The sequence below is a fragment of the Buteo buteo genome, chromosome 26 (assembly GCF_964188355.1).
Source record: "Buteo buteo chromosome 26, bButBut1.hap1.1, whole genome shotgun sequence".
Lineage (NCBI taxonomy): Eukaryota > Metazoa > Chordata > Aves > Accipitriformes > Accipitridae > Buteo > Buteo buteo.
Window position 1 is genome coordinate 1,676,245 of NC_134196.1, and position 18,122 is coordinate 1,694,366.

Below are 18,122 nucleotides of genomic sequence, written 5' to 3' on the forward strand. Positions count from 1 at the left end.
TGCCCTGATTACATTAGAATCTGTTTTCTACTTTGGCTGCCTATTGTTTTTCTAAAATACTCAGATTTAATTTTTTTTTTTTTTAACACTGATGTTTATTTTTCCTAGGTTGTCTTGTCAAAGTTTGTTAGGCAAATGGGAGATCTACTTCCTTCCACAATTTACATCCCATACTTGAAAATGCTGCGGGGACTGGCTAGTGGACCTCAGTGTGCTCATTACTGCTTTAGTTTGCTAAAAGTCAATGGCAGTAGTCATGGTAAGAAAAATGACACTTCAGCTCTTTCTCAACTCTTATTTTTTAGAAAAGTACGAAGACTCATTTGAGATGAATTGTGGCTTCATACTTTTAACATTCATTATTAGTACAAAGATGAAACTGGAAGGCTTCACTTGAAAGTGTAATCTGGGGAAAAAAAAGACTGATTAGGTAATTAAATGTCTGAGCACCTTAGCAAGTAATTCACATAATGAAATAATGCACTTTTTAAAAAAGCTCTGTCTTAACACCATAAGAGATGCAGAACATCAGTAATGCTTATTGTAAACTATAAAATGAGTAACGTCTTAAAGTTATCTTTCCTGAGCTGACTTTTTTTAGATGCACTTTGTTCTGTTACAATTTTTTGATACATGTAATATAATAACACTTTCTGAAAGTAAAAGATGATGGTTAGTCCTGTGTTTTGCATTAATTTTGCATTGATCAAATTGGGAAAAAAACCCCTACTTTGAAGATAGAAATAATGCCGCACACATTCTGATTCATAGAATGGAGAACTTATTTGTACTGGCTTTTCATATTAGTACCTTTCTGCCTCTACTAAAAAAAAACCAAAAACAAACAAAAAAACCCCAATAACAACAAAAAAAAAATCCCAAACTAGAACCACTAATTTTGGAAACAATAGCTGTACTTTGAACTTTATTTTTTCCTCTAGGTAAGAAAGTTTTCCTTTTGAATTTAACTACTCTGCTTGTCACCCTGTGAAAGAGTAGAAAACAAATCTTGTCACCTGTTTGTCATTTTTCTAGCGGAAAACATTCAAGGAGCAGGTGGCAGCCCTGTCTCCTGGGAGCATTTCTTCCACTCTTTGATGCTTTATCATGAGCACTTAAGGAAAGACTTGCCAAGTGCAGATAGTGTCCAGTATCGTCATCTGCCTCTCCGAGGAATCACACAGAAAGAGCAGGATGGATTAATTGCGTTTTTACAGCTGACCACTGTTATAGTAAATTGGGTAAGTAACCTTTTTTTTGGTTTTCTTTGTTAATACTTTTTTTTTTTCTTGCAAAACATCATCATTCAGTTGTGAAGTTCACTTGACCAAAAAGGTATGTAGGGCAAATTTACCTGTCTAAGTAGAACAAAAGTACGGGAAGCATCAGGAATAACTGTTATGACCAAACATGCAGTCCAGGTGAAGCAGGAAATGATGACACCTTTTCCTGTGTTGCTGGTGTTACTGATTTTCTTGCTGCCCTGATGCTTTGGTGTCATGGAGATGTCTTTCAGAATTGAGGTATATTCAGAAGAAATGACTACGGAGTAGGAAAGTTCTTTGCATTTAATTATGAGTTTGAAAAGGCAAAAATAATAGATGACTTCAAAAAGAAATGGTAGAAATTTGGCAAGGAAACTGATCAACTGTGAAACTTGCCTCCAGAGTTAGATTTAAAATGTCCTGAAACCAAAAGAGTAAAATAGGCTATGAATTGACTGGAAGAGGATTCTAAGAGAATAAAACTGCAATGCAGATTTTGTATTGTGAATTGTCTGGGTAATTCTGGATAGTGCGGAATTCAGCTCTTCAGTACCCAGCAGCCTCTGTAGCTTAAAAATTCTGTGATGTAGTGAGATGCCCTTGGTTTTGCTGACGCAAACACAAGACAGATTGGTGAAAGTAATTAGGCTTTTTAAAAATCATCCTTGGTGATGGTGATAATGGGGTGTTCCTATGTGAGCTATCACGTCAGCATTAGATAACCATGGGGAAAAAGGAACTCTTAAAACTAATATTTCCTGGTGTCATCAAACCATAACCTGGAAAGAAGCAGATTTGTTCTAAGGCTGCAGGGAATTATCATTTGCAGAGGCTAGAGTCTGCCCAGTGGTTCATCTGAGAGTCTCAAATGAGCTTACATTGGTGATGACCCTGCTCTTAGACTTAAACAGATTCGTCTAAGTTCCTAGCAAATGTCCAAATGCAATTTAAGTTCATAATAGAAATATTGATAAAGTCCCTCTACCAGTGCTTGGAGGAGCCGTCTAGAGTGTAAGTACTTAAACTTACTTAAGACTAATTCTATGAATGTGTGTCTACTAAAAAAAAAAAATTTAAAAAATTTGGGTTGTTATAAGAAGGTTATATTATGCATATAATTTTTCTGTATGGATAAGCACAATTTTAGTACTCGTGAGTCATTAAATTGGGCTTTTTTTTTAATTAAAATTGTTTGCTTTGGAATGGTCTGCCAGTTTTCTGATGTTTTATGTACTTTCAAGTACGAAGCAGAGTTGTTGATACTGAACTGTGAGTTAGAGTTTGGAAGACATGAATAATCTTCAAAGTAATAATCTGCAGTTTTGTTTTCGGTTGAACTCTGTAGAGTGAGAACGCTCGCTTGGCTCTTTGTGAGCACCCTCAGTGGACACCAGTAGTGGTCATTCTGGGACTCCTGCAGTGCAGCATTCCTCCGATTTTGAAAGCGGAGCTATTAGAAACCCTTACTGCTTTTGGAAAATCTCCTGAAATAGCTGCTTCGCTCTGGCAATCCCTGGAATATACGCAGGTATTTTAGGATTTTCAGTGCTTAGAACTTATAGCATCCCAATCTGTTGAAATTGTCAGTGTATTTGAAATAGTATTGCATTTCCTTCTGAATTTTCTTGTTACCATTGTTGAATATAAATTTTTTTCACTTCGTTAATGCAGTTCTTACTTTGAAACAATTTTGAAAATGACAGTATGGTTTTATGCCTCAGTGATCTTATTGGCTGTGCTTATTTTACATAAATACAGGTTTCCTAACACAGTCCTGTGTGTTCAGTATGTTTTTTCCTCAGTGTATGTCATCAGTAATAAATGTTCTTCAGGTTACATATTTTTCTGTTTGAGTTTTGGGGTTTTTTTGGTGTGTAATATTCTTCCAGTGTGAGTGGTGCTCACAGAAGGAAGGGACTGGCTAAAAAGCTCCACTTTCAGGCATTTAATTTTCAGAGGAAGTTAATTGTAATTTACAGGATATTGTTGCCAACTTTCACGCTTAGGTGGCAAATGTCAGATACATATTAAAAGCCCTACTTTTCAAAAAAGGTTTTTATCCCTTCTGTCTTGATTTCAGAGAAAAATTTTAAATGTGAGTCCTAAGGAAGATGAATATCAAATGTAAATGCTCTCAGTATTTTTAATTCAAAAACCATAACAGGATGGGCTTATTTTATAGTCTATATTATGGTTCAGACTAATTGCTGTTTTATTTGGAAGAACTTGAGGGATTTGAACTGCAACTGCTGGTTTATTGTTAATTACTAATAGGAAGACCCTGACAATAATGACATCTTATAATGGTAGTATTGTAAATGCTCACAACCTTTGCTTCCTAATTTATGATATTCCTTAAAATATGCTCTTGTAAGAGATAACAAGGGAAATGTCTTTCCCCTAGCCAATATAAGACAAAAATCGTTAATGTGAAAGTATTTCTGTTCTTTGTTTCATCTAACGATAACCATGATGCAGATCTTTGAGGATGTAAAGCTAGAAACATACAAGCATACAACATATAATCCAGCCTTTCAGACAGAAAAATCTTAGCTTTTCACCTTTTAAGAGGATTTAGGAAACCTCTTCTTACAGCTCAGAAGTGATGAGTACCTTTTAGTACTGATAGAAATGATGGAGACGCACTTCAGTTATGTGAAATGTGTTGTTTCATTTCTCTTTCTCTTTTGAAGATACTACAAACTGTGAGAAGTCCAGGGCAGAGACAAGCAATTGGTATTGAGGTAAGGGTTTCTTTGTACCTAGGCAGCCTCTCTGACCATCTGCGAATGAGTTTGGGAAACACTTGCAGACACAGCACATGCCGCTGTGTCCATGGGAAACACTTGGAATAGGTGCTGTCATTTCACTCCTTCTTAAATTACTTTCAGGCCTGCTTGTAATTTCTGGAAATTTTATCCATTTACGAATCTAGGGCAGCTTTGTACTAGTAAAAGAGCAGCATCTAAATTCTCAAATTCCTTATGAGCACTTCTTATGAAGATTTTCATTTTCCTATTTTCCTAAATTGGCCTCACTTTTGTTACACCTTAATACAGCCCACTTCTAATAAAAGTGGTAAATAAAAGCAAAGTATGTAAGTGTTGAGGCATACCTTCTAGTAGCTCAGAAATGGATGAAGAGTGTATTGCTGAACTGAAAAACAGTACTGTTGCTTCACAGCTTTTGCTTTGTTTGTAGTGTACCATCGCCAAAAACGCAGCAAAGTCAATTCACTGTGAAGTAATTCATAGATGATGCCCTTACATTATTTGTTCTTACATGTTTCTTCCTCCCTCAAAATCTTTGAATTTTCTTCTTCTGTTTTTGCTCTCCCCTTGGGAAGGTGGAACTGAATGAGATTGAGTCCCGATGCGAGGAATATCCTTTAACCCGTGCTTTCTGTCGACTCATCAGCACGTTAGTGGAGAGTTCATTCCCCTCGAACTTGGGGGCAGGTCTCCGCCCACCAGGCTTTGATCCCTATCTCCAGTTCCTCCGGGATGCTGTGTTTCTCCGATTCCGCACCAGAGCTTACCGGAGAGCTGCTGAAAAAGTAATTTTTGTTTGAAATATTTTTATTTTTTTTTAGGATGTAGTTAAAATGATTTGTCATTGGTGATGTGGCTTAGATCTGTTTGAGAAGCTGTGCAAGTTTGATGGAGCAGAGGTAACCTGGAGTAGTTCATAGTGTTTTGATTCTGTAAACAGGTGATTTTTCAACTCGTGGGTCATCAGGATCTGTGAACTACTTCTAAGGAGCCTGTATAAAGTATCTTTTTAAAAAAACAGAAGCAGCTTATATTATTGCTAAATTTCAATTTGCTATACAGGACTCTGCAACTCTCCTACATGGCTAATGACTTCTGAACATCACACGCCCAAATCTACAAGTCAGATTTGTCCTTTCTTCATGATACTTGAGAGAATATTTCTGACTTGCTGAACCGAGGAATTTGAGTTTCTTTTATGATCCTTCTGGATGAAAGTGCATGCTAAACTGTATCCTGGAAGCTATTAATGATCTCTTACTATCTGTATACCTGTTAAAGACTTTATTGCTTGTAGTTTCAATAAACTAATATGTATATTGTATCACAGAGCCTAAAATAGGCAATAATTCTGTTTTGGTGTTCCATTTTACTTCAGAAGGAAAGCTTGGCCTTTCAAATTATTTGACATGATGAATTATAAGTGTTGTTGGATCATATTTCAGAATTAGATAGTCATGCCATACTATGGATCCATCGCTGCACTGCCTGTTGTATTCTTTGTCGTCCTGGTCTTGTTGCTGCAGTATCAGTTTTATTCTGTGTATGACTTTGTCTTCATTTTGTAATTATCTGCAGTGGGAAGTAGCTGAGGTAGTTCTGGAAGTGTTTTACAAATTGCTGCGGGACTATGAACCTCAACTTGAAGACTTTGTGGACCAATATGTGGAGTTACAAGGTTAACTTGTTCATTTGTTCACTGACAAACAGAATTGTAACTTGCTTTGCTCTCTTGCCCTCTATCTTGTGATCTTGTTCAATATTGCAGGCAAGCTGGTGGAAAACTAGACCATGGCTTTAAGATAGGAAGATGTTCAGAAAATGTCCACGTACTATCAGGAGCTCTGTTGCTAATTCAGTAGGGCTTCATGTACACTGTTCCTTATTTCCCTAGCTTTACTAAGAGGATGATTTCTGTCTGTCTTGCATTGCTGGTTTGATCAAAGAGCAGCATTTGATGCTTAAAAAATACCTTGGTTTTGGGCTTGTTCCTCTGGATTTTTTTGGTCTATATCTAAATCACCACTATTCATAGGGTTGATTTAAAGGTGTCAGTGTATTTGATATATCCTCTAATATTAATATTATTGATAGATTAATTATTCAGAGCAGACAGTAGCAGTAGAATTATGATCTGAAGACATTTAATTCTGGACAGCTATTCTTTAAAAGGCAAAAGTAGATGGCAGTTGCCTCATTATAGGAAATTTAAGGCTTATTTGGGCTCCAGATTTTTTTTTTTTTAATATGAAGTTTCTTCTTAACTTTGAATGCCAGCCTCATGCCTGTGGATTTGCTTGTAGCAGCAGAGAGCTGTAAGAACCACTTCTGAAGTGAACAATTTTAAGACATACTTCTCCCGTGAGCTCGCCTCAGTCTGGGAGGCCTCTGTGCCCTGTAATTTGACAAACAGTTCTTGATAGCTTAACTGGCTTGAGCAATTTCTATTAGCTCATTCCTGTCCTGAGCTAGTCTCTCAGCTTGTATGATTATTTGTAGGTTACATGATATATTGAAGAAATGGGTTAAAACCGATCTTTTTGACTAGATCCATTTCTTGAACTGATGCAGTATGTGGCTCCATAGTGGCATGGCATGTCTATTGGCAAGTCACGGGACAGCACGGACGCAGAATGAATGGAAGGAGAAGGGGATTGTTGAAGCTGATGCCAAAAGAAACCACCCTTGTTCTCACTTGCATATTAAAAAAGATTCTTACTGCTCTCCTGCTTTTATCCACCATTTATCCGCCATAGTTTACTAGGAGACTAGATAAACCAGAAACATTATTCTTGACTTTTGTTTTGTTTTATGAGGATCTTTGAGTTTTAGGCTAGTAGTTACATTTTTGCATACGTTGTTGCAACAGACATGCAAGTATCGATACACTATGAGCATTAGGGGTTCAGTGGACCTTCTCAGCTTTGATTTCTGGAAATGCTTTTTCCCTCACCCAGGGTTTTCATGCAGGTTTGGGGGGATGTAAACTTTTTCCAGTTAATTTTCAGTCTTGCAAAATCACTTAATATAGCTTTGTAGCATTCGCTACATATCAAGGTGCCACGCTTAGATCACTGGTCGGCCCGGACCAGGGAAAGAGACAGATAACACACACAGTGTGAGCGCCAACTTCCGCCTTTTATTGCGCAGTTAATTCCTTTTATACTAACAAGGGGAGGTGGGGTTACAGGTACATCACAAGGCTGCGACTAACCCTCTAACTTTCCGTGACATCGCGAGATCTTCCGAACGCCGACCCCTACATAGCTTCAAGTGGTATAAAGTCCTAGCATTGATTTGAATCTAAGGTCAGATCTACTTAGGGAAAGTCTTAACTAGTTAAAGTTGAAATTGTGCTATTAGATATTGAAAAGTAATGGTAATTGCCATTACTACTCTTGCCAAGCTTTTTAAATTGCCTAAATGGCTATGTGTAAAGAAAACCTCAAGACTTTATATGCAGTATGTTTCACCTATTTAGATGTTGCTTACAACAACAAGGACTTATATTTTGTAGCTCAGGTGGCTAGCTTGAGTAATGAAAGTCTTTTCTATTAGATGTTAATTCTTTTTTTCCACTCCTCTCTTTAGGAGAAGAAATAATAGCATATAAACCACCTGGATTCAATTTGATGTATCATCTATTGAATGAGTCCCCAATGCTGGAACTGTCCCTTAGTTTGCTAGAAGAAGGGGTTAAGCAGCTTGATACTTATGCTCCGTTTCCTGGTATGTGTCTAGAATTTATTTTTCATGTGAAGTTAAAATGCATACTAAGTAGGATTTAAAGCTGATGCTGCATATCTTCAACTTGATATTGTGTCTCTTGCATATAAAAATTGTGTTCTGGGGGGAATTTTTCTACTAGTAGACAACTGACAAGTTCATTCTTGGAGCAAGGCTTGATGAATGAGGTTTATGAATGTAGTCTAACTGCTCCTTTGTTTTCCGTATGTTTTTTTTGTTGTTTGTGCACTGCAGGGAAGAAGCATTTAGAGAAAGCTGTACAGTATTGCCTAGCACTTCTAAACTTAACCCTACAGAAAGAGAATCTTTTTATGGATCTGTTGCGGGAGAGCCACCTTTCCCTTATTGTCACACCACTGGAGCAGTTGCTTCAAGGAATCAATCCTCGCACTAAAAAGGCAGATCATGTGGTGAATATCGCTAGGTATGTGCAAAATACTGCGAAGGGAGGGGTTTTGGAGGCATGAAGCATTTGGATCCTGGTCCTTTCATTAGTTTTGCTAGCCAATGCTTCTTTGCACAGAGCATCTCTGAAATTTTCTTGGAGGGGGGAGGTGTCTTCACAGGTGGTATGATCTGTGTATTTTCTAGTGCAAGATTGGGATCTGCATTTATAGGTTTTTTTCTGAATTTTTTTCCCCTCATGATTTCTTCCTGGTTGCCTTATGTGCAGTGATTCCTTTGCATATAATTTTCAGTTTGCCCCAGACTTTGGTTGTCATAGAGTGGGAGAATAAAACTTCATGTGGTTGCTATTGGCCACCTAAATGTTTTACAGTATTGTCCGTTAGCTACTATACTAAAAGTATCAGGCTAGTACTCTGAAACTCCATTTCAAATGTGAAACTTTAGGATTTCCACTTCCCACTGACACCTTCTGTTACTGTTTGTTTTTATAACAACTTTACAGACAAACCAACACTGATGAACAGTAGAATTGAGTGCATAAAAAAGCAGTGATATTCTGATGTGGAATGCATGAAAAAAAATGAACTCTTTCTGTATACGTGTTTTTGTCTTTCATTTATATTACTTTTTTCACATAACAGTAGTTGACAAATAGTTTAAAAGAATTGTGCCTTTTAAGATGCTTTTTTTTTTCTTTTTTTTCTTTCGCCTATTTTGGGTACATACAGTAGTTGATTTTTACCTAGTTTTGGTCTTCAGTGATGCTTGTTTCTGCATGATCTGAAGGTATTTTCTCCATGTTTCTTGTGTGAGCCTGTGACCAGTTGTTTTAACTTACCCTGCAGTGTTTGAGACAGATTTTGGATAAAAAGAATGATAAAAATTCCAGGAGAGATTATTATCCCTACTCAGCCTACTACCCTCCTTTTGATGGAGGAGTGTTAAGTGCTTCATGTAGAGTGAAATTTTGTTTGTAGCTTAACGTTATCACATGTAGTTTGATTTGTAAATGTTTTAGTTCTAAATGTTAATTTCTCATCTGTGCATTACTGTCTTGAAGTAGTGAAATTCTCAACAATTTCATTACAATAATTTGGTATTTTTGAAGGTATCTTTATCATGGAAACAGCAATCCTGAACTGGCTTTTGAAAGTGCAAAGATTTTATGCTGTATTTCTTATAATTCCAACATCCAGATAAAGCTAGTTGGTGATTTCACACATGATCAGGTAAGTGTCAGTTGCTGGATCTGGAAAGAGAAACTGGTGGAGAAATACTGCTCCATGGTGTTAATTTAAAGGATAGGTTTCTAGATCAAGTACATTAAAGCTATATTTTGTCTTATATCTACCCACATCTAAAAAGTCTTACTGTGTGTCGTGGTTTAACCCCAGCCAGCAACTAAGCACCACGCAGCCGCTCACTCACTCCCCCCCCCACCCAGTGGGATGGGGGAGAAAATCAGGAAAAGAAGTAAAACTCCTGGGTTGAGATAAGAACGGTTTAATAGAACAGAAAAGAAGAAACTAATAATGATAATGATAACACTAACAAAATGACAGCAGTAGTAATAAAAGGATTGAAATGTACAAATGATGCGCAGGGCAATTGCTCACCACCCGCCGACCGACACCCAGCCAGTCCCCCAGCGGCGAAATCCCTGCCCCCCCCTTCCCAGTTCCTAAACTAGATGGGACGTCACATGGTATGGAATACACCGTTGGCCAGTTTGGGTCAGGTGCCCTGGCTGGGCATGAGAAGCTGAAAAATCCTTGACTGTAGTCTAAACACTACTGAGCAACAACTGAAAACATCAGTGTTATCAGCATTCTTCACATACTGAACTCAAAACATAGCACTGTACCAGCTACTAGGAAGACAGTTAATTCTATCCCAGCTGAAACCAGGACACTGTGGCATTGTGAAAAGCAACTACTTCATTAATTGAAAAAAAACAAAATCATGAATGTTTGCAAGAAGAAAAAGGACAATATTCTGAGACTTTTTCTTGACTTTATAGTCTTCAACCTGTGAGGATAATTTAGCATATGTAACAGTGGATTTTCTTCTGTTCAGTAACTAATTGCTACCTTATGCTTAGAACAGCTACAACTCTGAACTCCTGCTTATTAACTAGGTTATATAATTTTTGTCTAGAACTTCTGTCAACTTATATGGAGGGAATTATGAAAGGTATTGTTTTTAATACTCTTAAAATCCTCTTCATTTCCATCCTTCCATTGTTGAATACAGAGTATTAGCCAGAAGCTGATGGCTGGGTTTGTGGAATGTTTGGACAATGAAGATGCAGAAGAATTAATTAATCCAGATGAGGGTATGTCAAAGGCTTCTTAAAAATGGCTTACACTGTTGCCTTTTGCGTAGAATGAAATTAATGAAAGAGGTGAAGAAAGTGCTTTTAAGTCAGAAAACCCCTTTCTTGTGTTGTATTCTGGAGAACTGGACCTTTAACAGAATGAAAAGCACCAATGTCATGTAACGTCCATAGTATGATGAGCCAACCACAAACTGAGTCTGTTTTCAGAAGACAAGTATTTAACATTGCTCTGGATGTATTTAGAGCTGTATTAATAGTAATTTGAAATGTTGGTCTTGTATCCCTCTGTACTAATATAAGTTGATGCCTTAGCTTTCTTGTATTTAACTTGGAGGCTCTGAGAATTATTCCATTGAATGGTTTTCTTCACTTCATTATTCACTTTTTTTTTCCCTTTAAATCAAGAGCTGGAGCCTGAAAAGAAGCGGGCACAAATCCATCATGAAACAAGGATCCATATTCTGAATCTCCTTATCACCTCTCTTGAGTGTAGTCCTCCCAGCCTTGCTCTGTATCTCTTGGGATATGAACTAAAGAAACCTGTCAGCACCACAAATCTGCAAGATCCAGGTATGAAAAGGAAAAGTGGATCTGGCATTTAATCGGTTCTGTTACCAACACTGAGAATATTTATTGGAAAGTTCATGGGGAGAGGCAGTTCCTCTTAATGTTAAGACAAGAGGCCTTGTTCTAATCCTCAAAAGCTAAATTAAAAGTTATGTTGATACCCAAATGCAGCATTTAAATGGCCTCAGGATTTGATCCTTTGTTTAAGTTGGATTTTGGAACAGACTAGAAATTAAGAGCTGTGCAGGACAAGGATAATTTAGAAGTGAAACATCAATTTATTTACTCTTTTATGCAGCATGGTTGTGTCCACAGAACAAAGAATTTGATTTGATGATCCAGGAAGTACCTACATATGACAACATGGGAATCTACAAAGCAGATTGTCACTTTGAACTAGTTACACTATTTGACTACTATCCTGTCCCTCCTCAAACTCCTGTTAAAATTAATTATAGGGAAGAAAAACAGTTTTGTTTAATGCTGTAGAAGAAAACCTTTTAGAATATGTGGGGTTTCATTCTACTGCTAGGTATATTAATATATTTATATATTCATATGTATGGATATATATATGAGAATATGAACTTTAAAGCAACAGGAGTGACATTTCTAATGTTTCTTGAATTGGTGAGAAAAATAGTGTGTTAGTATGTGTCTTGTTTGCCTCCTCAGCTTCTAACTTGTATTCAGTACAAGACAGACATTGGTAAACTTGAGCAAGTTCAGCAGAGATGGTCAGGGGGCTGGAGTACTCGGCCTATGAGGAGAAGCTGAGGGAATGGGACTTCTTCAGCCTGGAGAAGAGAAGGCTTTGGGGGGACCTCATAGCAGTCTTCAAATACCTACAAAAAGTTTAATGAGAGGATAAAGCCAGGCTTTTCAGAGGTGTGTGGCAGGAAGATGAGAGACAGTGGGCATAAATTGAAATGAGAGGCTCCAACTGGATATAGGAGAAACTTTTTCACCATGAAGACAGTGAAGCAGTGGAGTGGGTTGGCCAGAGAGGTCATGCAGTCTTCATGCTTGGAAGTTTTCAAGACCCAACTGTATAAAGCTATGAACAATCTGGTCTGATACCATAACTGGGCAGTAGTTTGGAGTTGAGACGTCCTGAAGTCCCTTCCAATCTGAAGTATGAGATTCTTTCTCAACTGTTTTAAAGGTTGTTTTATATGAACATGTTTGAACAAACATTTGATTTTAGTTACTTCGAGAAGAATATTTCTCATTATCTTTAGGTTTGTATTGGACTCTGTGGCCCAGCAGTTTTTAGTCCTTCATAGTTCTAAATGAAGGGTAGATAGGACTTGAATTATATTTGGGAAAAAAAAGAAGTCTTAAAATTATTTGATATATCAGAAAGATGAAAAAAAGATGCCAACCTATTTTTTTCATCTGCAAAGTAGCTTACGATTGCAGACCATGTTTTGGATATTTTGAAATTCCATAGTTACATAATACAGGTAACTGATCTGCAACCACACAATTTTACAGGATATTGCACGTTAGGTCAGTGATAGGGGACTCCGTCTCAAAGCCGTGAGAGAGCCTTGCACACCTCTTTGAATTATCTCATTAATAATGTGAAGAAATTATGACCATAAGCCATTTGCCTCAAGATAGTAATATCCTACTAAAGCATAAATTATATGTGTCCAAACAGAGAAGATTATTTCCCCTGTAAGAACTACGGTTATTGATGCCTTTACTGCTTCAGGACATCTTTCTGAGTTGATTAAAGAATTAATTGGCTAAAGGAAGAATGCAAAAAGACAGGATTTTGACTTCAGTATTGAAGTCTCCTCCCCGTTCCCCTTGGTTGCAGTGTCAGGTGCCTTTAGGAGCGTTAGTCATAAAATGGCTGTAATTGTAAAATAAAGACAGGAATTTAAAGCTCTTCTTTGAAATTGTCAAATGAGTATTCACTTAAAGTTTAAGAGCAAGAATTCAAATTTTCATTTGGTTCATGCAGAATATTAAAGAATCAATTGAATCTCTTTTTTTTTTTTTAATAGAACTGAAGAGAAAGTTCTTAAATAAATTTTGATTACATAATTTATCCTGTTTCACCAGTATCTCAAAAGCCTACAGACTAACTATAAATGTTTTCATTAGATTTTTGCTGAAACACAGTTCTTTCTTTTATTTTAATTAACGGAGAAAAAACTTTGCCAGATATTTTTGCTGCAGCTCTGTGGAGCAGTATAGTGAAGCACAAGGTATCTGAACAATTTTGTTTCCGTAACTCTGTGTACTAACTTATCTTTGCTATGGAGGCAAGTAACATTGGTAATGTTAAGAAATTATTTTTGTATTTTAAGGTGTCTTGGGTTGCCCACGGACTTGCCTTCATGCTATTTTGAACATACTAGAAAAGGGTACCGAAACAAGGAATGGGCCTACAGCAGTTCAGGAATCTCCTCATCTTGCAGAACTCTGTTACCAGGTATTCAGCATATTTTCTGTTGACATATCCTGAAAGTAGGCTCTAAGTAAAATAAGCTGCTACTTGGTTGGTGAACACAGATGGCTGATGATTTTGGTAATAGTTTCATTTTTAAAATGCATCTGTCAGGTTTTTATATACATTGAACTCTTTCTGTTTTACCTTTTTCTGTGTGAAAAAGTATTATCTTGTAGCAACACAGAAAATAAAGAATCTGCACTTATGTCAGAACTTGGAATTGGGATATACTTAGAAAACTAATGTTCTAAATATTTTTGGTGAGCCTTTGAATCTATTGTGACATATGCCAATTTTTTTATTTTTTTTTTTTTTAAGTTTTGGAACTGCAGTTTGCCAGCAAGTAAGATAACAAATAATCCCAAATAAGCCAATAAAATTCTCTTCTTTATTCTGTAGCAGTGACAGACTGTATATATGTATGTCTGAGGGGGTGAGATGGGGAAGACAGCTGAATTAGATGTACGTGCAAGGTAGCCGATATTTGGCCTTAAATCATATAATCATATGGTTACACACCTGTATCATGTTGAAAAATCTGTGGAATCTAGAAAGGATTTTAAACACTATTAAAAGTGAAAGAGGCCATACTGTAGAAGGAGGGGAAAAAAAAAAAGATTACATTTCCTGTCTTGGTGAGCCTGGAGACTGAAAAAGACACTAATTTTTTAAGTGAGCTGAACAATCAGAAAGGCTTATATAGTGTCATGTTGTGGGCAAATAGCCGTTGGAATCATCCACATGCTGGTAGTCCTTTAATGTCATAATTCAACGTCTGTTACAAATAATATGTTCAGCTTTGGAGTAAGCTGATGGAAAACTTACTGTAAATACAGGTAATGTTGTTTGAGCAGTAAAACAGTGTTATGCATCTTTTGATTTGGTGGTTGGCTTGTTTTTAACATAAATTCCATAAATGGGTATCTACTGTTTTTGATTGTCAGGTGATCTATCAGTTGTGTGCATGTTCTGACACATCAGGTCCAACTATGAGGTATCTGAGGACCAGTCAGGATTTCTTATTCACTCAGCTGCAGTATTTGCCATTTTCTATCAAAGGTAATTTTTGTGCTAAGATAAGATTGTGCATGCTTAAAATTCAATGCATCTTTTGACTCCCTAGGCATCATAGAAGAAACATAAGTAGCATTATTAAACTGAATTAATTACTGTCTCCGCTAACCTTTTAATTCTGCAAAGATTCTACCCTGCCTATTTAGGAAGTTCAGATTTTGTAAAAAAATGTTAATTTTGGAATGCGTTAAGTGTCCAGAAGTAAATCCTAATCTATATTTCAATTACCATTGTAGTTTTGTTAGATTATGCTACAGAAAAAATATTTTGCAAAGTAAGAATACTACGAAGAACTGAGGGTAGAGAAGGCTGGTGGTTGTAACCAACTGTATCTTCCCTTCCTTTGAATAAAGAATTTTTATTTGGTGATGGCATTAATTTTTAAGTTAATAGATGTGGTTTTAATGTTTCAGACCAACATTTCTCAGGTGTCTTAAACTGAACTGACTTTGTCAGGTGCTTGACCACTAGTCCTTTGTTAAATGATAGTAAACTTAGCATTCGGATACATGTATCCAGCATGGGTAAAGCACTTTAGATGATTCTTATATAACTTAAGAATCTAAACTAGGTGAATACAGAATATGAAGATTCTTGGAGATCCATGTTTAAGCCTTATCAACTTTGATTAAAGTTATAGTTCATTTTGGGTAAATGTCCGATTATTTTCACTGAAGTTATAACTGACCCTATTTGCTCATGAAGCACTGCATTCTCCACAATGACTTTTAGTACATGTTATATCCAGTTTTTTTGTCTATACGTATAGTCTTAATTGCATGTATGTGTATGATTTGTTTTCACAATAACTACATGTTCATTTAATGGCTTTTGTCAGATCTCTCAGTCCTTTTGTCTCATAAACAAATGGTGAACAGATAATAAGTAATGACATCCTCTAAAAGCTTTCTCAAATGAAGAGTGCTTTCCTTGGAGTAAGTAATATTATTTATGTTCAATTTTATAATTGTTTCCTTATCCTTACCCAGAACATGAGATTTCAACACTAAACCAAATGTCTTGGCTGATGAAGACTGCAGCTATAGAAATGCGAGTGACATCGCTGAACCGCCAGCGCTCCCACACACAGAGACTGCTGCATCTGCTGCTTGATGACATGCCTGTGAAACCATATTTGGGTAAGAGGAATTTATTGTGAGGGTAAATAAGTTGAATAAATGGAAGTATGAGAGACTTTATTTGAATCCCTTTCCGTATAAGCTTGTGACAGTTAATGTGTGATATTGAGCCTGGAATTGCCATTGGAGAGATGGGAAGAAAGATAATGGTGGTTGTAGACTCCAAAGTGAAAGAAATTAGGGCATCTTTTTGTTCACTGCTGCTTTGTCTGTGTCTCAAACATCTCAGTGTATACACTGATACAAAAAAACCCCATAGTTTCTGGGGTAGGAGAGGAGAATATAAAAAAAATTATTAAAATTTATAAAATAATTTATTTGGGGATGCTACCCAGAGTTGTTACTGTGTAGAGAAGGTGGAGTCTCTTCCTTGGTAAACAGTTTTAGGCAGTTTTCTCAGTCTTAACTTCTGTCTGTCTGTCACACATTTTCAACCCTCTTTCACAGAAGATAGTAGCAACAGGTCAGTTTGGTTTTTGACGTTATAACATGACAAAAATGATATTTCATCCCAATGTGACATAAAATGCAATGTTAAATAAAAAGGCAAGATTTCAGAGTTTCAGAACAGAGTAAAAGTGAACCAAGAAATCAAAACAGGTGGCAATAAAACTCTTTACATGAAGAAAATAAACAGAATAACTGGAAGATATCGTAATGGGCTGCAGCACTATGGTGTTTTCCCTCATTTTTATAGGTCTGAAGACTGTCTCTTCATCCTTGTGGAGATCTGAGTACGGGAAACTGTGTTCAGATACCCTACTCATTTTAGTGTTCATCCAACTGCATTATTCATACTGGAGGGTGGGGTGTCTTTTTAGGAATATCTAGTACTGTCTAGTCTGTATTTGATAATTGGCTAGCTTCTGTGAGATAACTATTGTTTTCATTTTATTAACAGTCAAGGCTATATTTGTATTGGAAGACTTTAACGTAAGAGGTTTTTCAGTGTGTGCTCCATCCATCTTTGTCTTTCAGTATGAAAAAAGTAGTTGGTATTTTTCACTACTTTTTTTTTTTTTTTCATTTATTTACTATGTTTCATTACCTTCAGCTGATGGTGAAGGAGGGATGGAAGATGAAAGTCGATCGGTCAGTGGATTTCTCCACTTTGACACTGCTTCCAAAGGTAAGCATTATGGCTGTTGATAATTTCCCAGTAAAGTTTTTCTGATCCTGAAGGGGGGAGGGCTGCCTCTAGAAAGGACACTTTGAAAAAGAAAATAATAAACTTTCTAAATAGCAGCAGTATGCAGAACAACTTTATTTAGTGTGGGGAAGAGAATGAATTTTAGAACCTTGACATAGATGGTTGGAGTGAGTGGAAAATACTGGACTGGAAAGGAAGTTAGAAGAGTCTGTGTTTAAGTATCTGTGGAAGGGCAGAATGGGAGGATGGCAGTCCATAAATTTACTGCTAACAGTAAAACCAGTGAGACTGTTGCTAAGGGTGAACATATTTGTATTTTCATGGCAAAGAATGTAAAACCCAAGTAAATAACTTCAGATTCCTTACTATGTTTCTAAGTCTCAACAAAAGACTGCATGGTTCTGATTGAAAACCAGCCTGCTTTTATTTAGGAGAAAAAAATTAGAATCTTGTATTTGTAAATATTGGATTACATGCATACATAACAGGAGAACAATACAGTATAAAACAAATGAAGAATTTAAGGCTCTAGAAAGTGTTTTTAAACCCCTTATACAGACTGATTGCACTTTCTGAAGATTTAATGTTTTTTGAAACTTTACACATTAAGATTTGAATTTACAAAGGTAGGCTCCTCTTGTCATCCCCCCCCCCCCCCGATATTTCTGAAAACAGTTTGAATTGATTTACATTTCCAGTACGCAGGAAGATCTTAAGTATTCTGGATTCAATCGACTTCAGTCAGGACATTCCAGAGCCTTTACAACTGGATTTTTTTGACCGGGTTCAGATTGAACAAGTCATTGCTAATTGTGAGCACAAGAATGCACGTGGACAAGTGGTCTGCAATGTCAAGGTGCGCAGTGGTCTATGTTCTCAAGTTGCATGTGCTGTTTTGTATCTTGATAATAATGATCAGTGTATTAATAATACTTTGAAACTTGCTTTCACATAGAAAGTATGGCTGTTTCAGATATGTGCATAATTTATGCTAACTATTTGGATTAGTTTTATTTCTTCTGCATTGCACACACCGATTTCTCATTTGCAGTAGACAGATGCATCAGTTTAAGACACTTTCAGGAAATATCTTCTATCATAATGATTTTCCTATCTTGGAACACCCAAGTGATATTGCATATATGACATCCACCTTGCATATTTCATTGGTCTCCAGTACACAACTATGTAGTACT

General features: G+C 36.6%; 1 protein-coding gene across 2 annotated transcripts in view; it reads left to right on the forward strand.

Moving 5' to 3' along the window:
• NUP205 (nucleoporin 205) overlaps positions 1 to 18,122 on the forward strand; it is a 54,735-nt gene that overhangs the window by 18,447 nt on the left and 18,166 nt on the right. For both annotated transcript variants that reach the window (XM_075057997.1, XM_075057998.1), the window contains 16 exons: positions 109 to 259; positions 1,036 to 1,241; positions 2,611 to 2,793; positions 3,959 to 4,009; positions 4,612 to 4,821; positions 5,615 to 5,714; positions 7,628 to 7,765; positions 8,018 to 8,207; positions 9,300 to 9,420; positions 10,445 to 10,526; positions 10,935 to 11,099; positions 13,421 to 13,545; positions 14,508 to 14,622; positions 15,627 to 15,776; positions 16,831 to 16,905; positions 17,625 to 17,782. In XM_075057997.1, coding sequence (XP_074914098.1) covers positions 109 to 259; positions 1,036 to 1,241; positions 2,611 to 2,793; positions 3,959 to 4,009; positions 4,612 to 4,821; positions 5,615 to 5,714; positions 7,628 to 7,765; positions 8,018 to 8,207; positions 9,300 to 9,420; positions 10,445 to 10,526; positions 10,935 to 11,099; positions 13,421 to 13,545; positions 14,508 to 14,622; positions 15,627 to 15,776; positions 16,831 to 16,905; positions 17,625 to 17,782 — 2,220 coding nt within the window. The remainder of the gene's footprint in view (positions 1 to 108; positions 260 to 1,035; positions 1,242 to 2,610; positions 2,794 to 3,958; positions 4,010 to 4,611; positions 4,822 to 5,614; positions 5,715 to 7,627; positions 7,766 to 8,017; positions 8,208 to 9,299; positions 9,421 to 10,444; positions 10,527 to 10,934; positions 11,100 to 13,420; positions 13,546 to 14,507; positions 14,623 to 15,626; positions 15,777 to 16,830; positions 16,906 to 17,624; positions 17,783 to 18,122) is intronic.